The 25900-nt window shown below is 40.6% G+C and overlaps 1 protein-coding gene across 3 annotated transcripts; it reads left to right on the top strand.

The window, feature by feature from the left end:
- Positions 1–1259: 1259 nt before the first annotated feature.
- VSIG4 (V-set and immunoglobulin domain containing 4) lies at positions 1260–25900 on the top strand. 3 transcript variants are annotated; one of them, XM_070603354.1, is made up of 9 exons: positions 1302–1529; positions 7228–7584; positions 8319–8620; positions 18344–18449; positions 19381–19443; positions 19968–20033; positions 22505–22609; positions 24790–24811; positions 25152–25900. In XM_070603354.1, exons 1-9 carry the CDS (start codon positions 1475–1477, stop codon positions 25387–25389), a joined length of 1314 nt encoding a protein of 437 aa, XP_070459455.1. In that variant the 5' UTR covers positions 1302–1474; the 3' UTR covers positions 25390–25900. The 3 variants fall into 3 exon arrangements, with proteins under 3 accessions (XP_008527907.1, XP_070459455.1, XP_070459456.1); XM_008529685.2 differs by lacking the exon at positions 18344–18449 and having other exon boundaries at positions 1260–1529; positions 8319–8600; XM_070603355.1 differs by lacking the exon at positions 24790–24811.

Below are 25900 nucleotides of genomic sequence, written 5' to 3'. Positions count from 1 at the left end.
TGTGTATGAGTGTGTGTATGTGTGTATGGTGGTAGTGGTGGTAGGGTGTTGTTTAGACAACATAAAATTAGGGTTCTCCAAAGTTCAGGATTCCCTGTGTGAGGACCCAATGAGAAAGAATGTCTAGAAGTTCCAGTGAGGTGGACTGAATGAAGTAACCAAAAAGAAAGGGACAACCAGACAAGAGGACTTGAATCTTAGAAGTAGAGGGGCTTGACAGAATTCCATGTGATAATGCCAGAGCCTGAAATACTGGAATCTCCTCTTAGCCCTTGCATAGCCCCAAATCAACTGTATGTAACTACTCCTTGGCAAGCATGTGGAGGAGATAATGTCTCTCTTTGGCGTCCAACTCCTCCCTCTCTGCAAAGCTCAACCCTCCCTCGACCAAGGCCTTTCTTATCCTGCCAATTAAAAAGAAAGACAAGCTTAAATGTTACTTGCACTTCAGTATGAATTTGTTGGATGTATTTCTCCTTTGAAAGTGTTTATATTTTCAAATTTTGGTAGACTGTGAGCAGAGCCAAACTTAGAGGTAGACTGCTGGTGGATTTATAGTCACTCTGGGGCATGTGAAGAAAAGGAATTAAGCTTTCTAAGAGGCTTAATGTCACTCTTTTAGATGTTAGGTGTATGTACAAATGGAAAGTCATTGAAATGTTCAGCCTAATAGAGCATAGTACTATCAGGTCAATGGGCAAGTACAGTGGATTCTAGACTTAACTTTACCTTAAAAGAAATAATAGATCCCTTATGAGCACTAGTAGGAACCCTTACCATCAAAGAGGTGAAGCTATTGGAGAAAGTGATTCAAAGTGCTTTCCCAATATAAACTATGGGGGTATATTCCTACATAACAGCCTTATCCATGAGCTTGGCAATTATTTAAGCATTGATGTGTAGAAAGCTCTTTTATACACTTAATATCTTATATTGTAAAGCCCACAAGCACCCACCTCAACAGTCTGTTCATTTGCATAACCTGAGCAGGCGAGTGTTAACACTATGACTGCTGAATATTGCATAGACCAGCAGAGTTGATATCTTCTCCCTGGGCCCACCAGAAAGGAAAATACCCCCATACTGGAGGAACTAGAACATCCCAAATGTCGCCCTCCCCCAACATCTGTGCCTTGTGGAGGAAATCCCAAATAAACACAACATGGGAGATCAAAGACCAGAAAGCCCTATTGGCTCCAGGGAAAGTCAAATCAATATTCTAGCAGGGGGAAGAATTGCTTCACTCACCCTGGAACCTCAAACCCCAGGCAGCGAGGGGGCGGGGGGGGGGTGCTTCACATGACTTGTGCTGAAATAGGGAAGGAAGGGGAATGTGAGGTAGGACTAGGAGTCCCAGTGAGAGATATAGGGAAGGAAGGGAAATAAGCAGGCACAGACGCTGGCAGCCATCAGGAGTTCAAGCTTCTTTGACAGCAGGAGACTGGAAGAAGGAACAGAAGTGGCACTGGCTTTAATGGGGCTCTTACTGGGCCTCCTACTCCTGGGCCACCTAACGGTGGTCACCTATGGTAAGGCAGCAAGTGGGGGCCTGGTTGCCACTACTGGCACAGGCAAAAGACTGGGAGGTTGGGATTGAATGCCTACTAAGGAAAGTCTATTTCTGTTGAGTAGGTGAGAATTGTCTCTTGTTACTCTCTCAGCTTTGGGTAAAAGGGAGGGAGGTAGTTGAAGCCTGCTGAAGAAGCCAGGAATAAGTTTAGGTAGAAATTGAAAAGGATCCTCTCTTGGAAAACATACACATGATTTTCTAGTACTTGTCATATCTCAGGGACATTAAGAAGATGCCCAATACCACCCAAGTCACTCTTCCACCTGCTGTCTTTCACCTGAAATTCTACCATTATACCTTAATCTCTCTGGTTCCAGGCTTTGATATCTGTTAAGATATACAGCCCCCAAAGAAGGAATGTTGTCTAAGAGCTAGGTGGGACCTTAAAAGTAACCTAGACCCATCTTTCACTGTTATGGACAAGTGCTCAGAATATCTGTTCACATACTTCCAGTGACTGAGAGTTCATTATTTCCCCAGACCATCTAGTCTGCCCAGGGGCAGTTCCAGTTGTTAGAAAGTTCTTCCTTGTATTAAACCAAATTCCTTGAATGTAGCTCCCATCCAAAGGATCCAACTTTGTTTCTTGTAGACACGCAGAACATATCTACTCTTTCTAGGCTGCAACAGCACTTTGGAGTTCTAAGGACAGACATCATGTCCCCTTGACTCATCTCTTCTCCAAGCTAAACAACCCTGGCTCCTTCAACTGGTCTTCACAAGAGTTGGTTTCTTACCACCTCCTAGGGTAACTCACTTCCTTGTGGAAATGGCCCAGTTTGTCTGCGCTATCTGTGGGAGCCTAATGCTGGACACATATCCTAAAAGAGATATGACTATCCCATAGAAACATTATTTCTTTAGATCTTCATTCATCCTCATTTATACCCCTGAGAATTGAGATAGCCTTTTAGAAAACAGTCTGAGTAATAGCTAAGTGAGGTCCAAGATAAGGCAAAGGGGTTCTTACTGCTCCCTTGCTTGTTCCATATCCTTAGAGGGAGAGACTGCATGGGTGTTAGCTTGATATCCTTTGTGTGGTCATAAATAACTCAGCTTTTCATAGCTGACTCAGATTAGGCTGCTCCATCCTGAGGCTCTGTGATCCATCAAATTCTAGAATCTCAAAGCTAAAAGTGATACTAAATTAAGTCACCTGAGAGAGAAAAGAATTTGCTCCAGGCCACAAAGCATTAGTGGCAGAATTAATGCTCCTTAAGAAGAGTGGTTTTTGTACAACTACAAGATTTTCCTTCTCTAACAAGTTTAAGAGTGTGCTTCTCTATCTTTTCCATATCCTTTGGTTTGAGCTGATAATTGTAGTGGCAGGATTGGGGCTCAGGGGAACATTTTGTAAATGTTAAGTTTGAATCATGTGTGTGCATGTGAGCACTCACATGTGTATTGTTCCCTCCCCAGCCTGTAAGGCCTTTTACACCATTTGTGTGGAGGGTCTTACATTATAGACTTAAGGCTCAAGACACACTGAATGGCCAGTAACACCTTCCCTCTCCCTGGATCTCAGTGTCCCCAACTCATCTGTACAGTGAGGAGATCAGCTTGGCTGGCCATAAAGGGCTCTGCCAGCTGGACAGCTCTGCAGGATTGTGGCTTCACTTCTAAAAAGCCTCTAGCAACCAGAATCAGCTATCAGATCTAAGACACATGTTGAAATAAGCATAATAAAAATAAGTCCTAACATTTGCATTTTATAAACATTGTAAACATAAACACCTATTATCTAAGCTAATCCTCTATCCAGGAAGCAGCCCAAGAAAGAGACAGAGGCCAGACACAGGAGTGTGGGTTCATGAGAAGCTCTCACCCTCTGTCTGATGGTGGGAGGAAAAAGATTCAAAAAGGGACCCAGAACGGCTCCTATAAAAGGGCCCACACCCAGAAAACTAGGCCTTTCCTTTCTTTAGGACCATCACACAGGCCTCAGACCTTTGCTTTCCTAAGGCCAGGTCCCAGGACCAGAGTAAACCACAGGACTGTCCTCTCTTTCTCAAGTCAGACTCTTTATCAACAAAGCCTCTTGAATCAATGGCCAGCCCTCGTCTTTCTCTTAAAGAAGGGCAATATTTGAAGGAAATTCAATCCTTCCCTGTGGGAAAAGAGCAAGGCTCTGAAATTCTTGGAAAGGCTTTTCAGATAGTAGCCAGCATATGGGAGAATTCTTTTCCAGGCATTCAGAGAGATATTATTCAGCCTTAGGATAACATCCCTTAAACCGTGTCAAGTAGGCCCAGGTAATGGTTTGCCGGTTTCAGTTTCAGTGGCTAGTGGTTTAATAAGCTAAGAAGGTAAGAAAGCAGTGTAGCATCTGAAAGCCTTTATTCTAGGCCTCCAGGCCTAGTTCTGCTCCTGCTATGTGTGACTTTGGATAAGCATCTTTCTCTCTCTGGGCCTCAGCTTGCTCATATATATCATGAGATAATGCAACTAAGTCATTTTTAAAGTACGTTCCAGCCCTGCTGTACCAAGTACTTCACCATTTGGTTGTTTTCATGGGTCCATAATGGGCAGAGCATCCCCCCAAGGAGGTGGGGCTTTCCTGAAATTGATTTTCCCTACCCAATCTTCCAGGAAAGTCAAGAGTATTGCTTAATTTACCCAATATTTCACATTGGCTGCCAAGCCAGCCCTGTTGCTGGAGGTACAGGCTACATTGCCCTCTCTGGCTGCCCTACAATCCAGAGATGGCAGATTACCTGCCCATAACCATCAGGCTGGGAAGGTTAGCTCCTTGCTTTCTCACATGCTAATTTTTCCTTCAGGTCATTATTAAAGCTGACTGATTATAATACAACTTAATGAATCTGTCTACCCTGGGGATGACATATTGAGGAACTCTACAGGATAAGAAGAATGAATACAAATATGGGAATTTTCTCTTGAGGAGTGGGGCAAGATTGGCATTTATCCAGCACCTACTGAAGGCCAGCCTCTATGCTAGATGCTTTCACACTTATGAGCTCATTTGATCTTCACAATAACCCTCTATGGAAGGTTTATTATTGTCTCCATTTTATTGATAATGACCTGAAGCTCAGATATACAGTCAGGCAGACTTTGGATTTAGATTTGTATTATCCTTCTTACTACATCATGGAGTCCCTTACCATTCTGTTGATCTCACTAGGTGCTCCTACTCAGTCAGTGTTCCTCTAGGCTCTCTGAGCAACACAGGGATAGTTGGAAGGTGTAAGTCAATGCTACTGAAATTACCTTCACTTTGGTGATCAGAGTACATGAGGAACAATACAATGTTCTCTTTTGTGTGATGCCCTGTGCCTATCATACATTTTCTCTTTATGCTACTAATGAAGAAGGAAGAGGAAGAGGAGAGAAGAAAAAGAAGAAGGAGGAGGAGGAAGAGGAGTAATATGGAAGGATAGGTAGAAGGAAGAAAGGAGGAAGGAAGGAGAGGGGAAGAAATAAAAGTAAAAAGGGAAAAAAATACCATTCTTGGAGGTCTAGTTACTAACTCTGTCCCATGCCCCTATTCTTGGATGGAGGAGTCAAGCCTGATATACTTCTAGAAGTGACTTTTGAGATTGGAAAATTGGGATTGGCTGTTCATGTTCTGGAAAGATCAGAGTGGGCTATGTGAGAATCCCCAGGAATTTCTCAGGAAGGGTAACGTGAGGCAGACCTGGCAGCTCTTTTAAGATAAGAGGGAAGATATACATATGCATAGATGAAGGCATTTTCAGCTGCTCCAGATGTCCTCACAGCAGAATGCTGCTTTATTGGCCAGGAGGGGAGTATGAGAATTCTTATCAAAGGAGAGGAGGGAGATATGGGAGGGTTGGAGGAAAATTAGTGGGAAAGAGAACATTAAACTGAAAGGCTTACATGGTGTTCGTCGAGCTAAGGCTGGTATGTTTGTGCTTGCAAATTACCAAACATACGTATGGGCATGTGTTTCCATGATAATTATAAGCTTTATCTGCATGCATATGGAGACATGAACTATCAATAGCACAGTGAAACTCACTATCTGGTGAAAGTTTGCCACTAGCTAGATCGTGTAATTATTTAACTTCTGTTTCCAGTACAGTCTATTAACACTGAAACACCTAGGATTGGAAGAGACTTTAAAGGGTAATGCTGTCCAAGACCTAAACAAAGCTCAGAACTTCTCCTAGACAGCTTAGTCCATCAATAGTCAGCTCTGATTAATTATAAAGTTCATTTTTAGAGCAAACCAAAATCTGGCCCTATTATCCCCCCATTTGTGGGTCTAATTTCTGCTCCCTGCCCAATCTGAAGCTCTCCAGAAAGTGGTGGATTTAGTGACATGGATTCATGTTGATTTATTCTTTTCTACTCAAGGCTTTATCTTGGCCAAAATATGCTGGTGATGTTCTAAGAGTCCCTGGTGAAGGCACAGGCCAGAAGTTTGACTATAGTCTTCCCATTGATAGAAGTCCTGGTATTTGGCAATACATTCTGGGAGCTAGAAAGCATTCTTCCACCTCACTTTACATCTTTTTGACTGAAGCCTGGGAATCCTGGGCTACACAAAATTCTTTTATTCAGTAATAGCTTAACTTTGAAACCACCCTTCCTAGGAGACACATAAAGATATTTTTTAACTAAACAATCCTTCACTCCTGGCCCCAGTTGAATAATACACAAAACCCTCAAAATATGAGCTCATAGATGGAAATTTCTTATATAAGGTGATGACTCTCTCAACATCCCCAACATTTTCCCCCTGGGTTTCCCATCCAAGCATGCCAAGGAGCAATCTTCTTTCGGTCTTACCACCATCCCTACCACAGCCAGCTCTAGGATTTTACTCAGATCCTTTTTCTCTCCAGATCTTTTCCTTTCCATTCTTCCTCAAGATAGAATTTTTCAGTATAATTTTGCTGACAACTAAGAGAAACAAAAAGAGAAATAACCAAAGAAAGGAGAGAAATTGAAAAGAGAAAAAACGCTTACAAAGTGCAGGTTTCAAACTTAAAAATAACTGATGATTTTTTTAAACAAGAATGCATCTCACACAAGTTTCCACCCTCGAATTGCTCTTTATCTGCCTCCTTCCTCTTTTCCGGAGAAGAGCTTAGGGTTGAGGACTCAATCACTGAGGCTTTCTGAGGGAGCAACAGGGACTAAGCAGTGCAGCTGGCCCTTTCTTTCTGAGTCCTGCAGCCCCCACATTTTTCTGGGTACATAATTACATACAATAAAATAGCCCAGACTCAACTGCTCAGCATTTGTTCCCACATCTCTTTTGGAAAATGTTGAAAGAAGTTATTTTCATTGACTTACAGAACCATGAGTCAGAGTTTGAAGAACCCTTAGAGATCATTCCATCCAAACTTTCTACATTATAGATGAATAAAATGGGTCGTCCATAGTGGAAGGTGACTTACCCAGGGTCACCTCACAGCAATGCAGTGACTGGAAAAGGACTTGAAATTCACAAGAGCTAAAAATGTTGAGGGCTTTCCTTCTGAGGTCTGGTTCTGATTGTTGGGAATGCTGGCAGAGAACAAAATGGCACAGGGAATCTGAAAGTATGATGGAAGGAAAGTTAAGCAGTGTTTTTCAGAAGCCTAGTGAGGCCTGCCACTGCCACCCTAGCTCCCAGGTGAGTGTACCGTCTATGTCTGCTTTCTTCCTCTGTTCCCCCTCTTTAGGTCTTCCCATCCTGGAAGCACCTGAGAGTGTGACAGGGCCTTGGAAAGGGGATGTGAATATTCCCTGCACCTATAGTCCTCTGCAAGGTTACACTCAAGTCTTGGTAAAGTGGTTGGTACAACGTGGTTCAGACCCAGTCACCATCTTCCTACGTGACTCCTCTGGAGACCATATCCAACAAGCAAAGTACCGGGGCCGCCTGCATGTGAACCATGGAGTTCCAGGAGATGTTTCCCTCCAACTGAATACTCTGGAGATGGATGACCGGAGCCACTACATGTGTGAAGTCACTTGGCATAACCCTGATGGCAACCAAGTAGTGAGAGATAAGATCATTGAGCTCCGTGTCCAGAAACGTGAGTCACTATAGGGGTAGGAAAGCACTGATAGGCAAAGATCTGATAGAGGACTGTAATCCTAGAAAATCCTGAGAAACCCAGAGACCTTTGTTTACCTGTACACAATCTCTTTGCAGTTACATATACTAATCAGAGGAAGTGGTCAGACAGAGGATCCTCAGAATTATCACTCTCATGGCAGAATTTAAGTCTCGAGAAGGGTTCCTGGCATTCAAATATCTGCTCATTCAAGTGTCCCATAAATTCCAGCATCCATAGCCTGGTTGCCCTCCTTGGGCTCTGGGTCTTAAAACTCATAAAAATGAGTATGTATTATCAAGATATTGGAGAGTCAATAGCTGACAGAGAAGCTCTGGGGAAAGGGATGCAGAGGTTAACCAAGATAAGCTTTGCTGGCTTGACAATTTTACAAAGATCTGGCCCTGGTAATCTAAAACTGCAGATAGTCCAAAAACTCTAATTGAGCCTAAAAAAACTATATTATTTTTTTAAAGTCAGTTTATTTTTAACCATAGATAATCCAAAACCCCAGATAATAGAAAACAGTACCTAATCTTCCAAAGGATGGTATTTTATTTACATTGTTCTATTCCCTTCTTCCTTCCTGAGTCTTGAGTCCATTTTAGTTCCCTTTGCAGATATATACATAACCCTATACCCAACAAGAGTGACTCAGACTTGTGTTCCCATATCCTTATAACTTCCCAGAGCCTCCTCTCTTGTCTTTGCAGTCTCTGTTTCCAAGCCCACAGTGACAACTGGCAGTGGCTATGGCTTCACAGTGCCCCAAGGAATGAGGATTAGCCTTCAGTGCCAAGCTCGTGGTTCTCCTCCCATCAGTTATGTTTGGTACAAGGAACAGATTAACAACCAAGAACCCATCAAAGTAGCAGCCTTGAGTACCTTACTCTTCAAGCCTGCAGTGGTGGCCAACTCAGGCTCCTATTTCTGTACTGCTAAGGGCCGGGTGGGCTCTGAGCAGCGCAGTGACATTGTGAAGCTTGTGGTCAAAGGTGAGCAACCCTCTCTCCTGGTGAGTATTTCAACAGATCACACTGTACCAGAGATACCTCAGTATAGTGTCCTTATTCCAGAGAAGACAGGTTTATGGGTTGAGTCCTGGCTTGTACAATCACAAAGAAATAAAAAGTCTGGATTGCGAACAATGCCTGTCATGTTGTAGATTAAGTAGACAAAGATGGTAAAGGGAAAAGTGACACTTACTAGGTACCTAGTATTTGCCAGAGAAAATGCACAAGCACTCGACACACATCTTCTCATTAAATTCCACAACTATCTCATGAGATAGGTTATCATTAACCTCTTTTTACAAAAGAGAAAACTGAGAGTCATAAAGGGAAATCTACTCACCCAGGGTCTTGGAGCTAGAAAGTTTAAGTTGGGATTTGCACTCAGATTTCATGCTCTTTCTGCTATGTCTGATGGTTTGTCATGGCTGAATCTGTACTAGCTCTGGGAACCCTTTGAAATCCTTTTTATTTGTTTTCTCTCTTTGTTTTCGTTTTGTTTTGTTTGGTGAAGTTTTTTGTTGTTTGATTATGTTTTGTTTTGCTTTATGAAATAAGCCCAGATCTCTGTATACTTTCCTTAAATTTGCCTCCCTTCTTCCTAAAACCAAATACAGATTCTGGTTGAGATCGTGATGAAGATTGACTCTGGTTAATCAAGGTTTGGCTATTTCCTACAGCATTATCCTGGGAGCACTAAAAACCATGTACTTAAAGAATGAAGGCTGGGGTTTAAATGAACAACCCAGTACTGATATGTCCAAATAAGTCTTGTTGCCTTCTAACACATCTCCTTGGAAAGGAAGCCACTTATTCCAACAAGGCTGCCATTGCCCAAACATGTTTGGAATTGATTCTAGGGAATTATCCTCAGAGCCACCTGAAAGTTACTATCCTCTGAGAGTACTTCTACATAAGGAAAGTGAGCAAACTGGCTCTCACCACTTGGGTTAGGAAAGTGAGGTTGGTTTGAGACTCTTGTGTTTGCCTGGAGAGATGTGCTCCCCAAAGTTGAATTGTGGTGAGGATGTATGTGCTGTACATTTTGGTCTGATAGTTTTTGAGGAACAAGGGCAAACTCACTCTGAGGGAATTATGTGGACACTGGTGCAACTCTCTGAGAATTGACAATCTGGTCAAGCAGAGAGAGCAAGGCATAACCAGAAAGTCCGAGAAATGTGTACTTCATAGAGGGACAAGTTGAACATTCTCACCTTTCCATGAGTTAGTTCCTAGCCCTTCTGGACAGGACCTTGCCCATAATAAATCAACCTAACCCGTATCACAGTCCAGTCTTACAGGCAACTAAACTCTTAGGCAGTGCTCACCATTGCCCTCTACTGACAGGTAAAGAAACTGGGGCCCAGAGAAGTCAATTCTCAGCCTTCCACCCTTCCCTGCTCTCTGAGTCAAGCTACTCTCTCTTGGCTTTCTCTACCTGCCTCCTTCTCCACCTCAACTTGGTCCCATAAGTCTGGTCTCCTTTTCATTTCTACTCGACATAGCACTTAGCCCCTCATCCCTCCACCTCATCCTCTTTGCTGTTCCTCAGTTCTGGGATAGCCCTGTATGCCATGACTTGGCCCATGCTCTTGGACTGCTGAGCTCTGCTCACAAAAACAGCACAGAGGTGCATTCTTCCCATTTCAGTTCCGTGCTCTGTGACAGCCACTGCCTGTCCCCATGCTGTTTGCCAATCAATTTGCTTATCTTTGTGCCATTCCTTATAGCGGCTGTTTAGAACACTTTCCACCTTATTTCAGGCTCCCAGCCCTGCTCCCAGATGAGGTCACCTTCTCCTTCTCTGAGAAGATCCAGACCCCCCTCAGATGTGAATTCTATCAACTACCCTCTCTGCCTTGACATTTCCCTGCCCATTCCCCCTTGGCTCAGAGTAAGATGTGCCTTTCTTCTCTCCACAGCAAGCCTTCCACCTGAGCTCTTAACCTCAGCTACTCCAACTTCCTGCTTCACCAATTATCTTCTACTTAAGCCTAATATATATGTATGCATGTATGTATAATACATCCGTATATATATATGTATGCAAGCCTATTATATATATATATATATATATATATGTAAATAACATATATGTTATTTTTAAAAATCTTTCTCCCCATCCGCCACCTCATATCTCTTCTATGGCCACTACCAACCTTCTAAAGAAGGTGGTTTCCCCTGTCTGTCCCTCCCAATTCACTATAACATAACTTTGTACACTGGAGTCATCACTGACCTTCACATCACAAAAGTCCAAGACCTCCTCAACTTCCCTGTAGCAGTTGACCCTATTAAACATTCCTTCCTCTTTAAAGCCCATTCAACCACTAGTATCAACACCACTATTATCTCTGGGCTCTCCTAAGACCTATCTGACTCATCCTTCTCAGACCCCTTTGCTGGCTCTTCCTTCATTCATCCCATGATTTTAAATGTTCTCAAAGACTTAGTTCTCATTGCTCTCTTCCTGTAGCTCTATAGCATTTTATCAGATGATTTTATTCACTTCTGTGGTTTCAAATAAGGCCTCTAGGCTGATTACTCTCAAGTCAATAATTTTATTCCTAATTTCCCTCTTGAGTGTTAGATCTAAATGTCTAGTTACCTCTGGACAGCTTCACTTCTAATATTGCTTGTCTAAAACTGAACTTACCTTTTACTCACTAATCCAGCTCTTCAAAGCTGTTAGAAGATTCAGCAATATTTTTGATTCCTCCCTCTTCTTCACCTGCCAATCATCAAAATCATCGAGTACTGTGAATTCAACTACTGAATCAACTCTTGTTATGCTCCTAGCTTTTTTCCCCAGACCCTCATAGTTTCATCATCTTTTTTCCTGAACAATTTCAATAGCCTTTTAAATGATCTCCACATGTCCATAAATCCTCACCAAACCATCAACTTATTCAGCATTTATTGAATATCTATTTTATATCACTAGATATAAAATCCATGACTGGTTCTCCATAGTCCAGGAAAGTGCCTAGTGCATAGGAGACACTTAATGAATGTTTGTCAATGAGTGGACAATATATGCCACTCCCTAACCTTCAAAACCTCCACCATGCTGTCAGAATTATTTTTCTCAAACTTAGATTGGGCAGTGTTTACTTCCTTCCTCAGAAATTTTCTGTTACTCCCCATGGACCCTTCTATCAAAGAACAAAGCCTAAACTCCCTTAGTCTGTCCCCAGTCTATGTATCCAGCCTTATCATCTAACATGCCTCTCCACATCTGAAACATAAAATGCTGTTTCCTCTGCCTACAATGTTCTTCCTCTTTCTTAACCTAACGAAATTCTATTAATCTTTCACTGACATCTTTTTTTGTTGAAATATACTTCACATACTATAAAATTCAAGATTTTAAAGTATACAGTTTAGTGGTTCATATGGCTGTGCAACCATCACCATTATCTAATTCCAGCATATTTTAATCATCCCAAAAGGAAATTCTGTACCCCTTAAGCAGTCACTCTCAGTTTCCCATTCCCCCAGCATCTAGAAATGAGTAATCTGCTTTCTGTCTCTATGAATTTACCTATTCTGGATGTTTCATATAAATTGAACCATAGAATATTTGACTTTTTGTGTCTGGTTTCTTTCACTTAGCGTGTTTCCAAAATTCATCCATGCCATAGCATGTATCACTATTTCATTATTTTTATTGCAAAATAATATTCCATTGCATGGATATAACACGTTATTAACTATTCATCAGTCGATGGGCATTTGAGTTGTTTTTATTTTTTGGCTATTCTGAGTAATGCTTCTATGAGCAATCATGTGAAAGTTTTCCTGTGGACATACATTTTCAATTCTCTTGGATATACGGCTAAGAGTGGAATTACTGGGTCATATAGTCACTATGTTTAACTTTTTGAGTAACTGCCAAACTCTTTCCCAATCTAGCTGCACTATTTTACATTCCCACAAGCAATGTATGAGGGTTGTAATTTCTCCACATCCTCACCAACTTGTTATTTTCTATTTTATTTTTTAAATTATTGCACACAGAGAGTGTCAAGTGGTATCTCGTTGTGGTTACAATTTGTATGTCCTTAATGACTAATGATGTTGAGTATCTTTTCATATGTTTATTGTCCATTTGTCTTTCTTATTTGGAGAACTGCTTATTCAAATACGTTGTACATTTTTAAATTTGGTTGTTTGCCTTTTTATTGTTGAGTTGTAAGAATTCTTTATATATTCTAAATACTAGACCCTTTTCAGATACATTATTTGGAAATATTTCCTCCCATTCTATAAGTTGCCTTTCACTTTCTTTTTATTGGTAAGGAAGATTGGCCCTGATCCAACATCTGTTGTGAATCCTTCCTCTTTTTGCTTGAGGAAGATTGTCGCTGAGCTGAGATCCGTGACAATCTTTCTCTATTTTTTTGTATGTGGGACGCTGCCTCAGCGTATCTTGATGAGTGGTGCATAGGTCCGTGCCAGGGATTTGAACCCACAAACTCTGGGCCCCAAACAAGAGCACACGAACTTAATCACTACACTGCTGGGCTGGCCTCACCTTTCGCTTTCTTGATAGTGTCCTTTGATGTACAAAGGTTTTAATTTTGATGATGTCCAACTTATCTATTTTTTCTTTTGATGCTTGTGCTTTTGGTATCATAACTAAGAATCCACTACCAAACTCAAGGTCATGAAGCTTTACTCTTGTTTTCTTTGAAGAGTTTTATAGTTTTAACTCTTACGTTTAGGTCTTTGATCCATTTTGAGTTAATTTTTGTGTATGGCATGAGGTAGGGGCTCAATTTTATTCATTTGCTATCCAATTGTTCCAACATCATTGGTTGAAGAAAACATGATTTCTCATTGAATGATCTTGACACTCTTGTCAAATATCAATGACCAAAGATACACGGATTTATTTCTGAACTCTCAATGATATTATATTTTGACTGTTACACTGTTTTGATTTCCATAGCTTTGTAGTAAGTTTTGAAATTAGTAATTATGAGTCCACCAATTTTTTTGTCTTTCGAGATTGTTTTGGCTATTCGAGATCCTTTACAATTCCATAGAAATCTATATTGATCTATTTAGAATCTTCTTTTCCATTTCTGCATATAAGTCATTGAGATTTTGATAGTAATTGAGTTGATTCTATAGATTGCTTTTGACAGTATTGCCATCTTAACAATATTAAGTCTTTCAACCCATGAACATGAGATGTCTTTCCAGTTATTTAGGTCTTCTTTCAACAATGTCTTGTGGTTTTCAGTGTACAAGTCTTGCACTTCTTTAGTTAAATTGGTTTCTAAGTATTTTATTATTTTTGGTGCTAGTATAACATAATTATTTTCAAAATTTCATTTTTGGATTGTTTATCACTAGTGTAGAGAAATACAACTGATATTTATATATTGATCTTATATCCTATAACTTTGTTAAACTCATTAGCTCTGATCATTGTTTTATGGATTCTTTAGAATTTTCTATATATTGTTATGTCATCTTAAAATAGAACTAATTTTGCTTCTTACTTTCCAATCTGGATGCTATTTATTTCTTTTGCTGGCATAATTGGTTTGGCTAATAACTACAGTACAATGGTGAATAGGCATGGCAAGAGTGGACATCTTTATATAGTTTCTGATCTTACAGGAAAAGGATTCTGTCTTTCACCATTAAGTATGATATTAGCTGTGGGTTTTTGGTATATGCTGTTTATCAGGCTGAGAAACTTCGCTTTATTCCCAGTTTCTTGAGTGTTTTTATAATGAAAGGGTGTTAGATTGTGTCCAGTGCATTTTCTGTATCTATTGAGATGATAGTATTCTTTTTGTCTCCTTTATTCTATTAATAGTGTATTACATTGATTCATTTTCTTATGTTGAACCAATCTTGCATTCCTGGGATAAACTCTACTTGGTCATGGGTGCATAATCTTTTTAACGTGTTGCTGGATTTGGCATGCTAGTATTTTGTTAAGGACTTTTGTGTCTATATTCATAAGGGATATTGGTTCTTAGTTTTCTTTCCTTTTGATGTCTTTATCTGCTTTTGTATAAGGATAGTACGGGTCTCATGTACTGAGTTGGGAAGTGTTACCTCACCTATTTTTTGGAAAGAATTAGTACAGAATTGGTATGAAGTTTTTTAAATCCTTGGTAGAACTCACCAGTGAAGCCACCTGGGTGTAGCCCTTACTTAGAGGGAAGTTGTTTGATTAGCAATCCAATCTTTTTACTTGTTGAAACTCTGCTTAGACAGATTTCTATTTCTTCTTCAGTTAATTTCAGTAGTTTGTGAATTTCTAGAAATTTGTCTTTTACATCTTAGCTAATTATTGTCTTACAGTTGTTCATAGTATTCCCTTATAATTCTTTTTATTTCTACAAGGTAAATAGGAATGTCTCATTTCATTAAAGACTTTGGTAATTTTAATTGTCTTTTTTTTTCCTGGGTTGGTCTAGCTAGAGGATGGTCAATTACATTGATCTTTCCCCATAACGAAATTATGGTTTTGTTGACTTTCTCTATTGATTTCTATTTACTATTTCATTTATCTCTGCTAAATCTTTATTTTCGTCCTTCTGTTTGTTTTCTGTTTAGTTTGCTCTTCTCTTTCTAGTTTTCTTTTTAAGGTAAAAGAGTGGGCTATTGATTTGAGATCTTTTTTACCTTTTGGAGTAGGTATTTACAGCTATAATTTTCCCCTGAGCATTGCCTTCACCGCATTCAATAAGTTTTGGTATGCTGTGTTTTTATCTCAAAGTATTTCCTAATTTCCTAATGATTTCTTATTTAACCCATTGATTATTTAGGAGTTGTTTGATTTCCACGTATTTGTGAATTTCCCTAATTTCCTTCTGTTATGTATTTCTAGTCTCATTTCATTGTGGTTGGAGAACACAATTTACATTATTTCAATTGTTTCAAATTCACATAGTGTTATTTTATAGCCTAACATATGGTCTATTCTGGATAATTTTCCATATGTACATGAGAAGGATATGTAATCTGCCACCCTTGTGTGGAGTGTTCTGTATATGTCTACTATGTCCATTTTGTTGGCAGTGCTGTTCAAGTCTTAAGTTTCCTTGATAATTTTTTGTCTAGTTGTTCTATCAATAATTGAAATTGGAGTATTGAAGTCTCAAATCATTATTGTTAAATGATCTATTTCTCCCTAAAATGCTGCCATTTTTTATTTTATGCATTTTGGGGTTCTACTGTTAGGAGACTGTATGTTTAAAATTGTAGTATCTTCTTGATGTATTGATGCTTTTATAATTATAAAATGTCTTTCTTTGTCTCCAGTAATAATTTTCTCTTAAGTCTATTTTGTGGGATATTAGTATAGCCACTCCAGGTCATTTGGGTTACTATTTGCATGGTATATCTTTTTATATCCTTAAACTTTCAAACCATTTGTTATCTTTGAAGCCTAAGTATACCTAGCATGTAGTTGAATTATGTTTTCATATCCATTCTGCAAATCTCTGCCTTTAAATTTGAGAACTTAATCTATTTACATTTAATATAATTGCTCATAAGGGAGGATTTATGTCTGCCAATTTGCTATTGTTTTTCTATATATTTTTTCTCTCTTATTACTCTGTTGCTTCATTACTGTTGTCTTTGGTGTTAAACGGATATTTTCTCATGTACCACGTAATTCTTTTGTTATTTCTTCTACTGTATGTTTTAGTTATTTTCTTGGTGTTTGCCCTTGTGATTATGATTGATTTTTTTTTTAAAGATTGGCACCTGAGCTAAGAACTGTTGCCAATTATGTTTTTCTTCTCCCCAAAGCCCCCAAATACATAGTTGTGTATTCTAGTTGTGAGTGCCTCTGGCTATGCTGTGTGGGATGCTGCCTCAGCATGGCCTGACGAGTGGTGTCATGTCTGTGCCAGGGATCCAAACTGGTGAAACCCCAGGCCACTGAAGTGGAGCGTGCAAACTTAACCACTTGGCCATGGGCTGGCCCCTGATCCTTAATTTACTAAAATCTAGTAAGGATTCATACCAACTGAATTTCAATAGTATATAAAAATTTTATTTCTATATAGCTCCATTTCCCCTCCTTTATGCTGTTATTGTAACAAAATGCATCTTTACACATTATAATCACATCAACATAGACTTATAATTATTGATTTATTTAGTTGTCTTTCTAACCAAGTACAAGAAAGGGAGTTACAAACAAAAAATGCATTTGTACTCTCTATGTTTACAGATGTAGTTATCTTTACTGGTGCTTTATTTCTTCACATTGATTCAAGCTATTCTCTAGAGTCTTTTCATTTCAGTCTGAAGAATTCCTTTTAAGATTTCTGATAGAGCATATCTACTGCTGACAAACTCTCCTTGTTATTGTTTATTTTGGAATGCCTTAATTTCTCCTTCATTTTTGGACGTTTGCTAAATAGAAAATTCTTATTTGGTAGGAATTTGTTTCAGTACTTTGAATTGTCATCTCACTGCCTTATGGCTTCTATTGTTTCCAATGAGAAATCAGCTATTAATCTAAGAATTCCTTGTACATGATGACTTGCTTCTCTCTCACTGCTTTCAAAATTCTCTCTTTGACTTTCGCTTTTGATTACATGTCCAGATGTGGATATTTTTAAATTTTTCTTACTTGGGATTCATTGAGCTTCTTGTACTTGCAGGTTAATGATTTTCACTATGTTGGAATGTTTTTTGACATTATTTCTTCAATTATTCTGTCTGCTCTTCTCTATCCTCTCCTTCTAGGACTCTCATTACATATATGGTGGTACACTTGATGGTGTCCCACAGGTCTCTGAGGTGCTGATCATTTTTCTTTATTCATTTTCCTTTCTGTTCCTCTAATTGGCTAATTTCAATTGTCATATCTTCACATTTACTGATTCTTTTGCTTGCTTAAATCTGCTCTAGTGAATTTTTCTTCCCTCTAGTGATTTTTCTTTTCAGTTATTGTACTTTTCGTCTCCAGTATTTCTAGTTGGTTCCTGTTTTATAATTTCTGTCTCTTTATCAACATTCTCTATTTGGTTTGAATTATCCTCACTCTCTTAGTTCTTTAGACATGTTTTCCTTTAGTTTCTTGAACATATTTAAAATAATTGATTTAAAATCTTTATCTAGTAAGTCCAATATCTGTGTTTCCTCAAGGACAGTTTCTATTCATTGCTTTTTTATGTGTTTGTGGGCTATACTTTCTAATTTCTTTGCATATCTCATATTTTTGTTGAAAACTGGACTTTTTTTTTTTTTTGAGGAAGATTAGCCCTGAGCTAACATCTTCTGGCAATCCTCCTCTTTTTTGCTGAGGAAGACTGGCCCTGTGCTAACATCCATGCCCATCTTCCTCTATTCTATGTGGGACACCTGCCACAGCATGGCTTGACAAACCATAGGTCCACACCCAGGATCCGAACTGGTGAACCCCAGGCCACTGAAAAGGAATGTATGAAGTTAAGCACTGTGCAACAAGGATGGCCTCTGGACTTTTTAAATAATATAATTTGGCAACTCTGGAGATCTAACTTTCCTTCTCTCTCTCTAGGGCTTGTTGGCAATGCTTGTTGTACTAGTTGTCATTTGTTTAGTGACTTTTCTGAACTAATTTTGTATAGTCTTCTGTATTCTTTGTCATAGATGGCCACTTGAAGTCCCTACTTTGTTAACTTAGTGGCTAGTTAATGGTTGAATAGGGATTTTCTTAAATACTGAGAACCAATGAATCTCTGTCTTTACTAAAGGGATCTGTTGCCTGTAGAAATATATCTTCAACACTCACCCAGGCAGTTTGTAACTGTGCCATAGCCTTCACTTCATGCTTATACAAAGCCTCAAGGCTAGCCAGAGGTAAGAGATTATTACCTTCTCGTGTCTTTCCTGAGTGTGCATACAGCCCTATGCATGTCTGTGGCCTTCTAGATTCCTAAAAATGTGTCAGAGCTTTTCAAAGTCCCTATGGACATCTCATTCCTCATTTTTTCCTTTTAAATTTTTGGTTAGTCTCATGTTTCCCTCAACTGTTATCCATTGCCTCAGGCAGTGATGTGACAAATACTCCCCCCTCCCCAAGGAAAGTTTTAGCACTGAGTGACTAATAAAGACAAGCCTTTTGAGTCAGGTCTTTCAGGGAACCTCCACACAGGTCAAATAATGACAATTGCTTGGGAATTAAATCTGTTCTGCTTACTCCAGTACCTGGGATGGAGTTTATTTTCAAGGTTACTACAGGCCTGGGGAGGGATGATGGGGCTAGGTGAGTTAACATGCCACAAAACTGCTGATCTTAACAAGACTAGGGTGTTTTTCTTCTACAAATCTTTGACTAATTTCTCAAATTCTGAAAAAAAACTCGATTATGAAAAATATTGCTAGTTATTTCATTGCTTTAGTGAAGACTTGAATATTTGGAAGTCATTGCTCTACCATTTCCACTGAAATTACCCACAGTCACCTTCTTTATACTTCCAAAGTCCCTCTCAAGAGAATGAATAGCTAAATTTCAGTTAAAAGTTAGTGAGGACAAAATACGTTTTTGCCATCTGAGTTGAAAGATCCTCTGAAATCTGGCTATACATTCATTGGGAGTCTGTGAACCCTGGGTTAACAATCCTGCCTTATAATGATGTGAATGAAGAACAAGTAACACACAACTTTCCAGTATCATGAGAGAAGTGTTGATATAGGTCCAACACTTCACTTACTTCTCAATTTCCCTAGGACAGTCAACCGTTCACTCAAGTGTGCCAGAGCCCTTGACTGGGCTTGCTTTTCCTTTCAGACTCTTCAAAGATACTCAAGACCAAAACTGAAGCACCTACAACCATGCAATCCCCTTTGGAAGGTGAGTTTTACTAGAGTTCTGCTCTAGTAGGAGAGGTATGAAATGGTGTCGTGGAACCCAAGGGAAGAAGACAATGCCATTAGATGGGCAACAAGAAGTCACTAGTTTCTGCAGAGAGAACATAATAAAGAAATGGAAATAAAAGAGAGAGAGCAAGGATTTATGTATCGTGAAGAAGTGAAACTTTTCATGAAAATTTTGACACAAAAGGAAGGAGAGAGTTAGAATAGTCCCATGGTAAGAGTGGGAAAAGAGAAAACTGTGATCTCTGCCCCAGTCTAACTAGCTGTGGGACTTTGGGTATGTTGCCTCCCCTCTATGTGCCCTCTTTCCACCACCAGTGGTAAGACACTATAACTCATCTCATAGTACTAGTGGTCAATGACATGGCCAAGAATTCTGGAAAGCTCAGCACAGATGCCTAGAGAAGGACCCCAACATTTTCAACCCCCTCCACCTCACAGTTCCTGGCTAGAAGAGAGGCCTCTGATCTTAATACCCTATTGTTGTTGCAACATCTATAGTAAACCCATCCTGGAGCTGGACCACTGAAGTGGATGGCTATCTTGGGGAGACCAGTGCTGGGTCAGGTAAGAGCAATGCCAGAATTTCTATCCTTCCATCTTGGCTGTGAACTTTGCAACTGAAACTTCCTACTGTATACGCTGTTCTATGGCATTCAACTCTACAAACCATTACTTGCTATGTGCCAGGCAGTGGTCAAAGTCCCCAGAGGTGCGGTGTGGGTGGGATGGAGAAGAAGAGATACAGATCCAAGGATGAGCAAAGTCAGAGTGGAGTTAAGGGGAATGGTATACATGTCCTTAGCTGTTTCTCTGTTGTCATAGTTATATGCTTCCCAAACATTCTAAGAAAGAATAAGAATGAGACCATGACCTCAGCCAAGTCTCCCAGGGAGATGGGCATTTGACCAAGTAATGGTAACAGCAGACCCTCATTACTTGAGATCTTCACTAGGGCCCACCAAGCAGCTTGCAGCTGATTTATGACTCCTCCAAAGTCTCAAAGATACCTAAGTCACAGTCTCAGAGATACAAACCCCAAAAAGAAAGTGTTTTATGTTTCACCTGGAGCTGATAGTCAGCTGGTATTCGCTGGTATGACTGCAGTGATTGAAACGATAAAATATTCTTATACTAGTCGATAATTATTTGCTTTGTTTAAGCACTGACCTCTCCATTATCACCTTGGCTTCCCTGGTCTATCCCTCAGAACTCTCCAGACCACTCCATGGTCCTGCAACAAAAGTGTTGGTGCCTAGTATAGTAGGGGACCTCTAAGACTCCAGGTCGACAGTAGGCATCTGTTTTCATTGGTTGGGGCTAAATAGTTTGATGACTATCACTCCTGGTCTCATCCTCTGGCTGTGTATCATTGAGGGTGGACTTCTTAATGCCCCTGTACTTCTCCCTTCCTGATTGCAGAGCTTCTTGGCTATCTCCTGGCATAGTACAAACCTGTTCTGTGTGCCACCTTTGCATTGTCACATTTGACTTGAAGGCTTCCATAATTCCGTGCCTCTTCCAGGGCAATATCCAATAGGAGAAGGGAGGTTAGAAGATCCCTCTTGGAAAGTTGGTTTGGTAGGATGAGAAGATTACCGTGGGAGAAATGGAAATTCTCAGATGTCGGGTTTGTGTCCTACATTGTCTATCAAGCTTTTCACTATTTGACTCACTTCAAGAGAGATTATTCCTGTGATCTCTATCAGTTTATAGCTTTGGTTCTCTCAGCTCCAATCAGAGCTCTGAGGACCAATTTTCTAGAAATACCAAATTTCTAGGACAGAATATTTTGGGATATCGTAAAACAAAGCCAGTTGTAGAAGCTAATCCTAAGGGCACTGGAGTTCCTTTCCCTACCCCTTCCTATTCCCTGATCTCTCCCCCTAGATTCAGAATATTGTGCTTACAATACATTAGACATCCTCCAATCTTTTCATTGAACTTATGGAAAAACTAAGGCCTAATCAAGAATTTGACTAAGGCCACTGTATTTATTTTCTGTTACTGCTATAGAAATTACCCTAAATTTAGTGTCTTAAAATAACACAAATGTATTGTCCTTTACTTCTAGAGTTCAGAAGTCTGGTACACTAGGCTAAAATCAGGGTGTCAGCATGGTTGTATTCTTTCTGGAGGTTTTGGGGGAGAATGAAATTCTTTGTCCTTTCTGGCTTCAAGAGGCTAGCCACATTCTTTGGCTCTTGGCCTTCATCCACCATTTCCAAAACTAGCAATGTAGCATCCTCAGATCTCTTTCTGACTCTGACCTCCTCTTATGTACCCCTCTTCCACTTTTAAAGGACCCTTGTGATTACAATTAGCCCTTCCAGATAATTCGAGATAATCTCCCCATCTCAATGTCAGCTAAATAGCACCTTTAAGTCTATCTGCAACTTTAATTCCTCTTTACAATGTAAAATAACATACTCACAGGTTCTGAGAATTTGGATGTGAACATCTTTGGAGGACCATTATTCTGCCTACCACAGTCAAAGAGCAAGTAAATTACAGATCCAGGATTGGAAGCCCAGTCTAGTGGTTTCCTTCAGCTTGTAGGCATGATTTGGGGGGGTAACCCAGGAGACCCAGTAGAAACATGTTTTGAGGAAAAAGAAACCTGGGTATTAGGCCAGAGATTGTGAAGGAAAGAATCCTTGTGGCTATAAATAATTGACCAGAATCTCAATAAGGTAGCATTTTTTGTGAAGCTGGGAAGTCAGAGTACTACTTTCTTCCCTCTAAGACAAGGTGAAAACCTCTTGTCTTGGCCTCATGGAAAGTATGTAGGACTAGTTCAAATGCCCAGGCCAATCAGCCATCAACCAGTGGATCTGGAAAAATTTGTTTATACTTGGAGTCTTTAGCCTTTCTCAAGTCTTTCTCATGGGCCTGGGGTTTTGTTTGTCTCTCTGGCTAGCTAAGAAAGTTGGGAAATGGAAAAGGAAGTGATATGGGCTGGTCTGGGATGATCCTTGGAGTTTCTGTTTCTGGACTCATTTCCAATCAGATATACTTGGTCTTGTTTTGCCTTCTAGGAAAAGGCTTGCCTATGTTTGCCATCATTCTCATCATCTCCTTGTGTTGTATGGTGGTCTTCACCATGGCTTCTATCATGCTCTGCCGGAAGACGTCCCAACAGGGTGAGTGATGAGTATGACTGGTGGCTCCTGTTCATTCATTCATTCTGGCACTATAGTTGAGCATAAACTCTGTATCAGACACTTCAAAGAGCTCCCAGCCTAGTTTGAGAGTGAGAGTAGGAGTACAGGGAGACATAGAAGCCAACAATGACAATACAACTTATAGAAGTTAATTCACAAATTTTTGGTATCCAGCCTAGTACAGCCATCCCTCTAATGGGTTGTCTAATGAAGATGCAAGAGAAGCAGACGTAATCCTTGGCCTCAAGTTGCTTACAGTTTATTTAGGGGATTCAAGGTAGAAGCATGGAGTTTATGAATAACAATAAATAGCACTAAAGGCTATGGACTCAAAGCTTGGAGAAGACAATGAAGGCTAAAGTGATCCAGAGGAGAGGAGAGTCAGTTACGGCTGGAGTAATTAGCAAGGGCTTTCATAAGGAGGTGAGACTTAGACCAGGTCTTGGAGGGTGAAAACAATTTGGAAGCAGGCAGTATTCCAGGAAGGAGAAACTACATGAGTAAGGGTGTAAAAGCTTAATGGAGTCATCAATAAAGAAAATTCATGTAGCTGAGTAATGGGGAAATAGAGGGGTAAAGGAAAATTCATTCCTGATTATAGAAGGTCTTCAATGACAAGCTAAGGAATGTGGACTTTCTTCTCTAGGCTTTGCAAAGGCACTAAAAATCACCAAAAATCTTTAATCAGAGGAGTGATATAATGAAGATGTAGTTATCAGGGAAATTAAACAACTGTGAGACAACAGAGGAGGAAACAAAATTTGGACGTTTATTTCTAAGTAAAATCTAGCTATATCTCAATGCCTGCTGCACTTGCCATTTTACCTAGCATTAGTGTGTCTCTTCCTTGTAGTAGCTCCTGCTCCCAAATAGCCTGTTTTCCACATGGGTCTCTTCAACAAAAGAAGAAAAGGGAGTCTTGGGTATCTCCTTCTCCCAGGTCTCAACTATAAGTTCTGGTCTTGGCCAGTTAGCATGGCTATGACCCAGGAGGCTAAACGTGGGTGTGGAGATACCTCAAGTGACCACAAATCCCAGGGGTACTAAAAGGAAAACATTCATCATAATCTCAATGAGACTGGGTATAAACGGTAACTGTATTAGATTATTTCCCTCTCAAAAACCCTCCAGGGCTCTTCATGGTCCAGGAGATAGAGGTTAAAATATAGCATTCCATTCAAATCCTTCTGTGATGTAGTTCTAGTCTATCTTCTCAACTCCCACCACTTCCTTATACCTATTTTCCCTTACAGTCACTGGAGTCAAAAAGATAGCCTGTACACCTCAAACCTTCACATGTTTTTCCTTCTTGGATTGCCTTCCAAGAACTACCATTTTCTACCTCTCTATAAGAGAGACAGTGCTGAAGTATCGATTAAATTTAACATGTAGTTATTTAGCGCCCAAGTCAGTTGCTAAGCATATAGAAATGAAAAAGACACAACCCCTTCAGTATAGGAGCTACTAGACCAATGGAGGAGATAAGACATGGAAATACAGGGCTCTATCACAAGGCAGAAGGCCTGTAGCATGTCGTGTTTGCTTTGTTGTTGTTTAATGCACTCATTCCCAGCTGCATCCCTGAAAGATTATAAACCCCTAGAGGGCAGTACCAAGAGACATCCATCTTTGTACCAGGCTATAGAGTCTTTAGGCTTGCATAGAATGTAGATACTTCTCCTCCACAGACACTAGGGAGCAATGGTGGCCTATTCCAGGACCTTTCCTGGGTGCAGAGTGGGGATCAGTGCATTTGGGAATAGCTTAGACAATGGTCCATGACATCAGACTAATTCAGCACCTCCTGCCTGGGCTTTGGCTTGGCTGCCAAGTTTCCCACAAGAACTCCCCGGGAATCTTTGGCAAGATTCCTGGGTCCCTTCCCCAACCATACCAAGCAACTGCTCCAGCAACTGAGCCAGAGTATGCTAAAGAGGACAGTGGCCAAGTGTGCTTCCTCTTCCTTTCCCTGAGAAATCTGCATCCCTGTGTTTCAACTTACCTTCCCAATACCTCCAAGTTGTTGGAAAGCTGAGACATATTGAGATTTCCCTCTCTGTCTCCCTTTCCCTCACCTTTTTACTGGTATCCGGGGTCCATGCTTGGTCCTTGTCCACTCCCTGTGGAGACTTCTGACCTGATTCCTCCTTCTTTTCTAGAGCATGTCTATGAAGTGGCCAGGTAAGATAGCCTCTCCTCTTCCATCTTCTGACCCCTTCCTTGCCCCTCAATTCTGTTGGTCACTGGCATGGAGGAAAGGAGGTTTGGCACAGACCCAATCCTAAGGCCAGATGCCTTCAGGGTCAGGGCACAGCTTTCTTACCTCTCTGAAGCACCTCCTGAGGTTCTGTCCTAGCCCACAAAACACACAGGATAACTTAGGTCCACTAGCCCTCCATTCCAAGAATCCCTGGGTGACAAGAGCCTGAGGGTCAGATGGCAAAAACTGGGGCAGAATGGTGGGAAACCAGGGTACTGGACTCAAGTCCTTTCTCATGGGTGGTGGGCTCTTGGGCCACAGGGTGCATGCCAGGGAGGCCAACGACTCTGGTGAAACCATGAGGGTGACCATCTCTGCAAGTGGCTGCTCCAGCGAAGAGCCAGCTTCCTGGACTCTGGGCAACGACTACTCTGAGGAACGCTGCCTGAGTCAGGAGTCCCAGATCATCACCCGGATCAACAATGACTACACTCACCCGCTGCACACAGTTCCCCCAGATTATGAGCTTCTGGCCACCAACAGAAAGAGACTCTGCTAAAAATGCCTATTAGGCCAGGGCCTACTGATATATTTGCCTATTCAGCCCCTGCCTTCTGCATGGCCCCCTTCCCTGCTACCTTTCTTTCTGGATAGCGCAACATGTCTTCCTTGCCAACATTAGGGCCCCTAGAAGTAACTGGCTTTGCTTAAGAAGTTACTATAAGTACCTCAAGCAGGTCTGCTGCTGGGTAAGGCCCTAGGCTCTTCTGGTATCCCTGCCTGGGGCTTCCACTTCTTCTCTCCAAAGACCAGAGGGATGTGTCCCTAACACTAGGACTTGGCCATCATGCCTCAAGACACCACTCACCTTTGGCCTCTTGCCACCAGAAGACCAGAAGGAGGCTCAGCTCTGCCACCTCAGTGCACCAGATGAGTCCAGGATCACTTCCCTTTCTCTAGGGCCAGATAGCTTTTGAGATTGTCATGTAACAAGCCAGAGTTCAGTTCTACCCTGCACTAGTGTTCTCATACTCTTTTGGTACTCAATAAATATCTAATCATGATAGCAA

The sequence above is a fragment of the Equus przewalskii genome, chromosome X (assembly GCF_037783145.1).
Source record: "Equus przewalskii isolate Varuska chromosome X, EquPr2, whole genome shotgun sequence".
Taxonomy (NCBI): Eukaryota; Metazoa; Chordata; class Mammalia; order Perissodactyla; family Equidae; genus Equus; species Equus przewalskii.
This window is presented reverse-complemented; position numbering and strand designations above follow the sequence as displayed.

Excerpts from the sequence above, each read along its gene's own strand:
- VSIG4 (XM_070603354.1), top strand. The coding sequence starts at position 1,475 with ATGGGGCTCTTACTGGGCCTCCTACTCCTGGGCCACCTAACGGTGGTC. Across the intron at positions 7,585-8,318 it reads TGAGCTCCGTGTCCAGAAAC|TCTCTGTTTCCAAGCCCACA; the intron begins GTGAGTCACTAT and ends TTGTCTTTGCAG. Across the intron at positions 24,812-25,151 it reads CATGTCTATGAAGTGGCCAG|GGTGCATGCCAGGGAGGCCA; the intron begins GTAAGATAGCCT and ends CTTGGGCCACAG.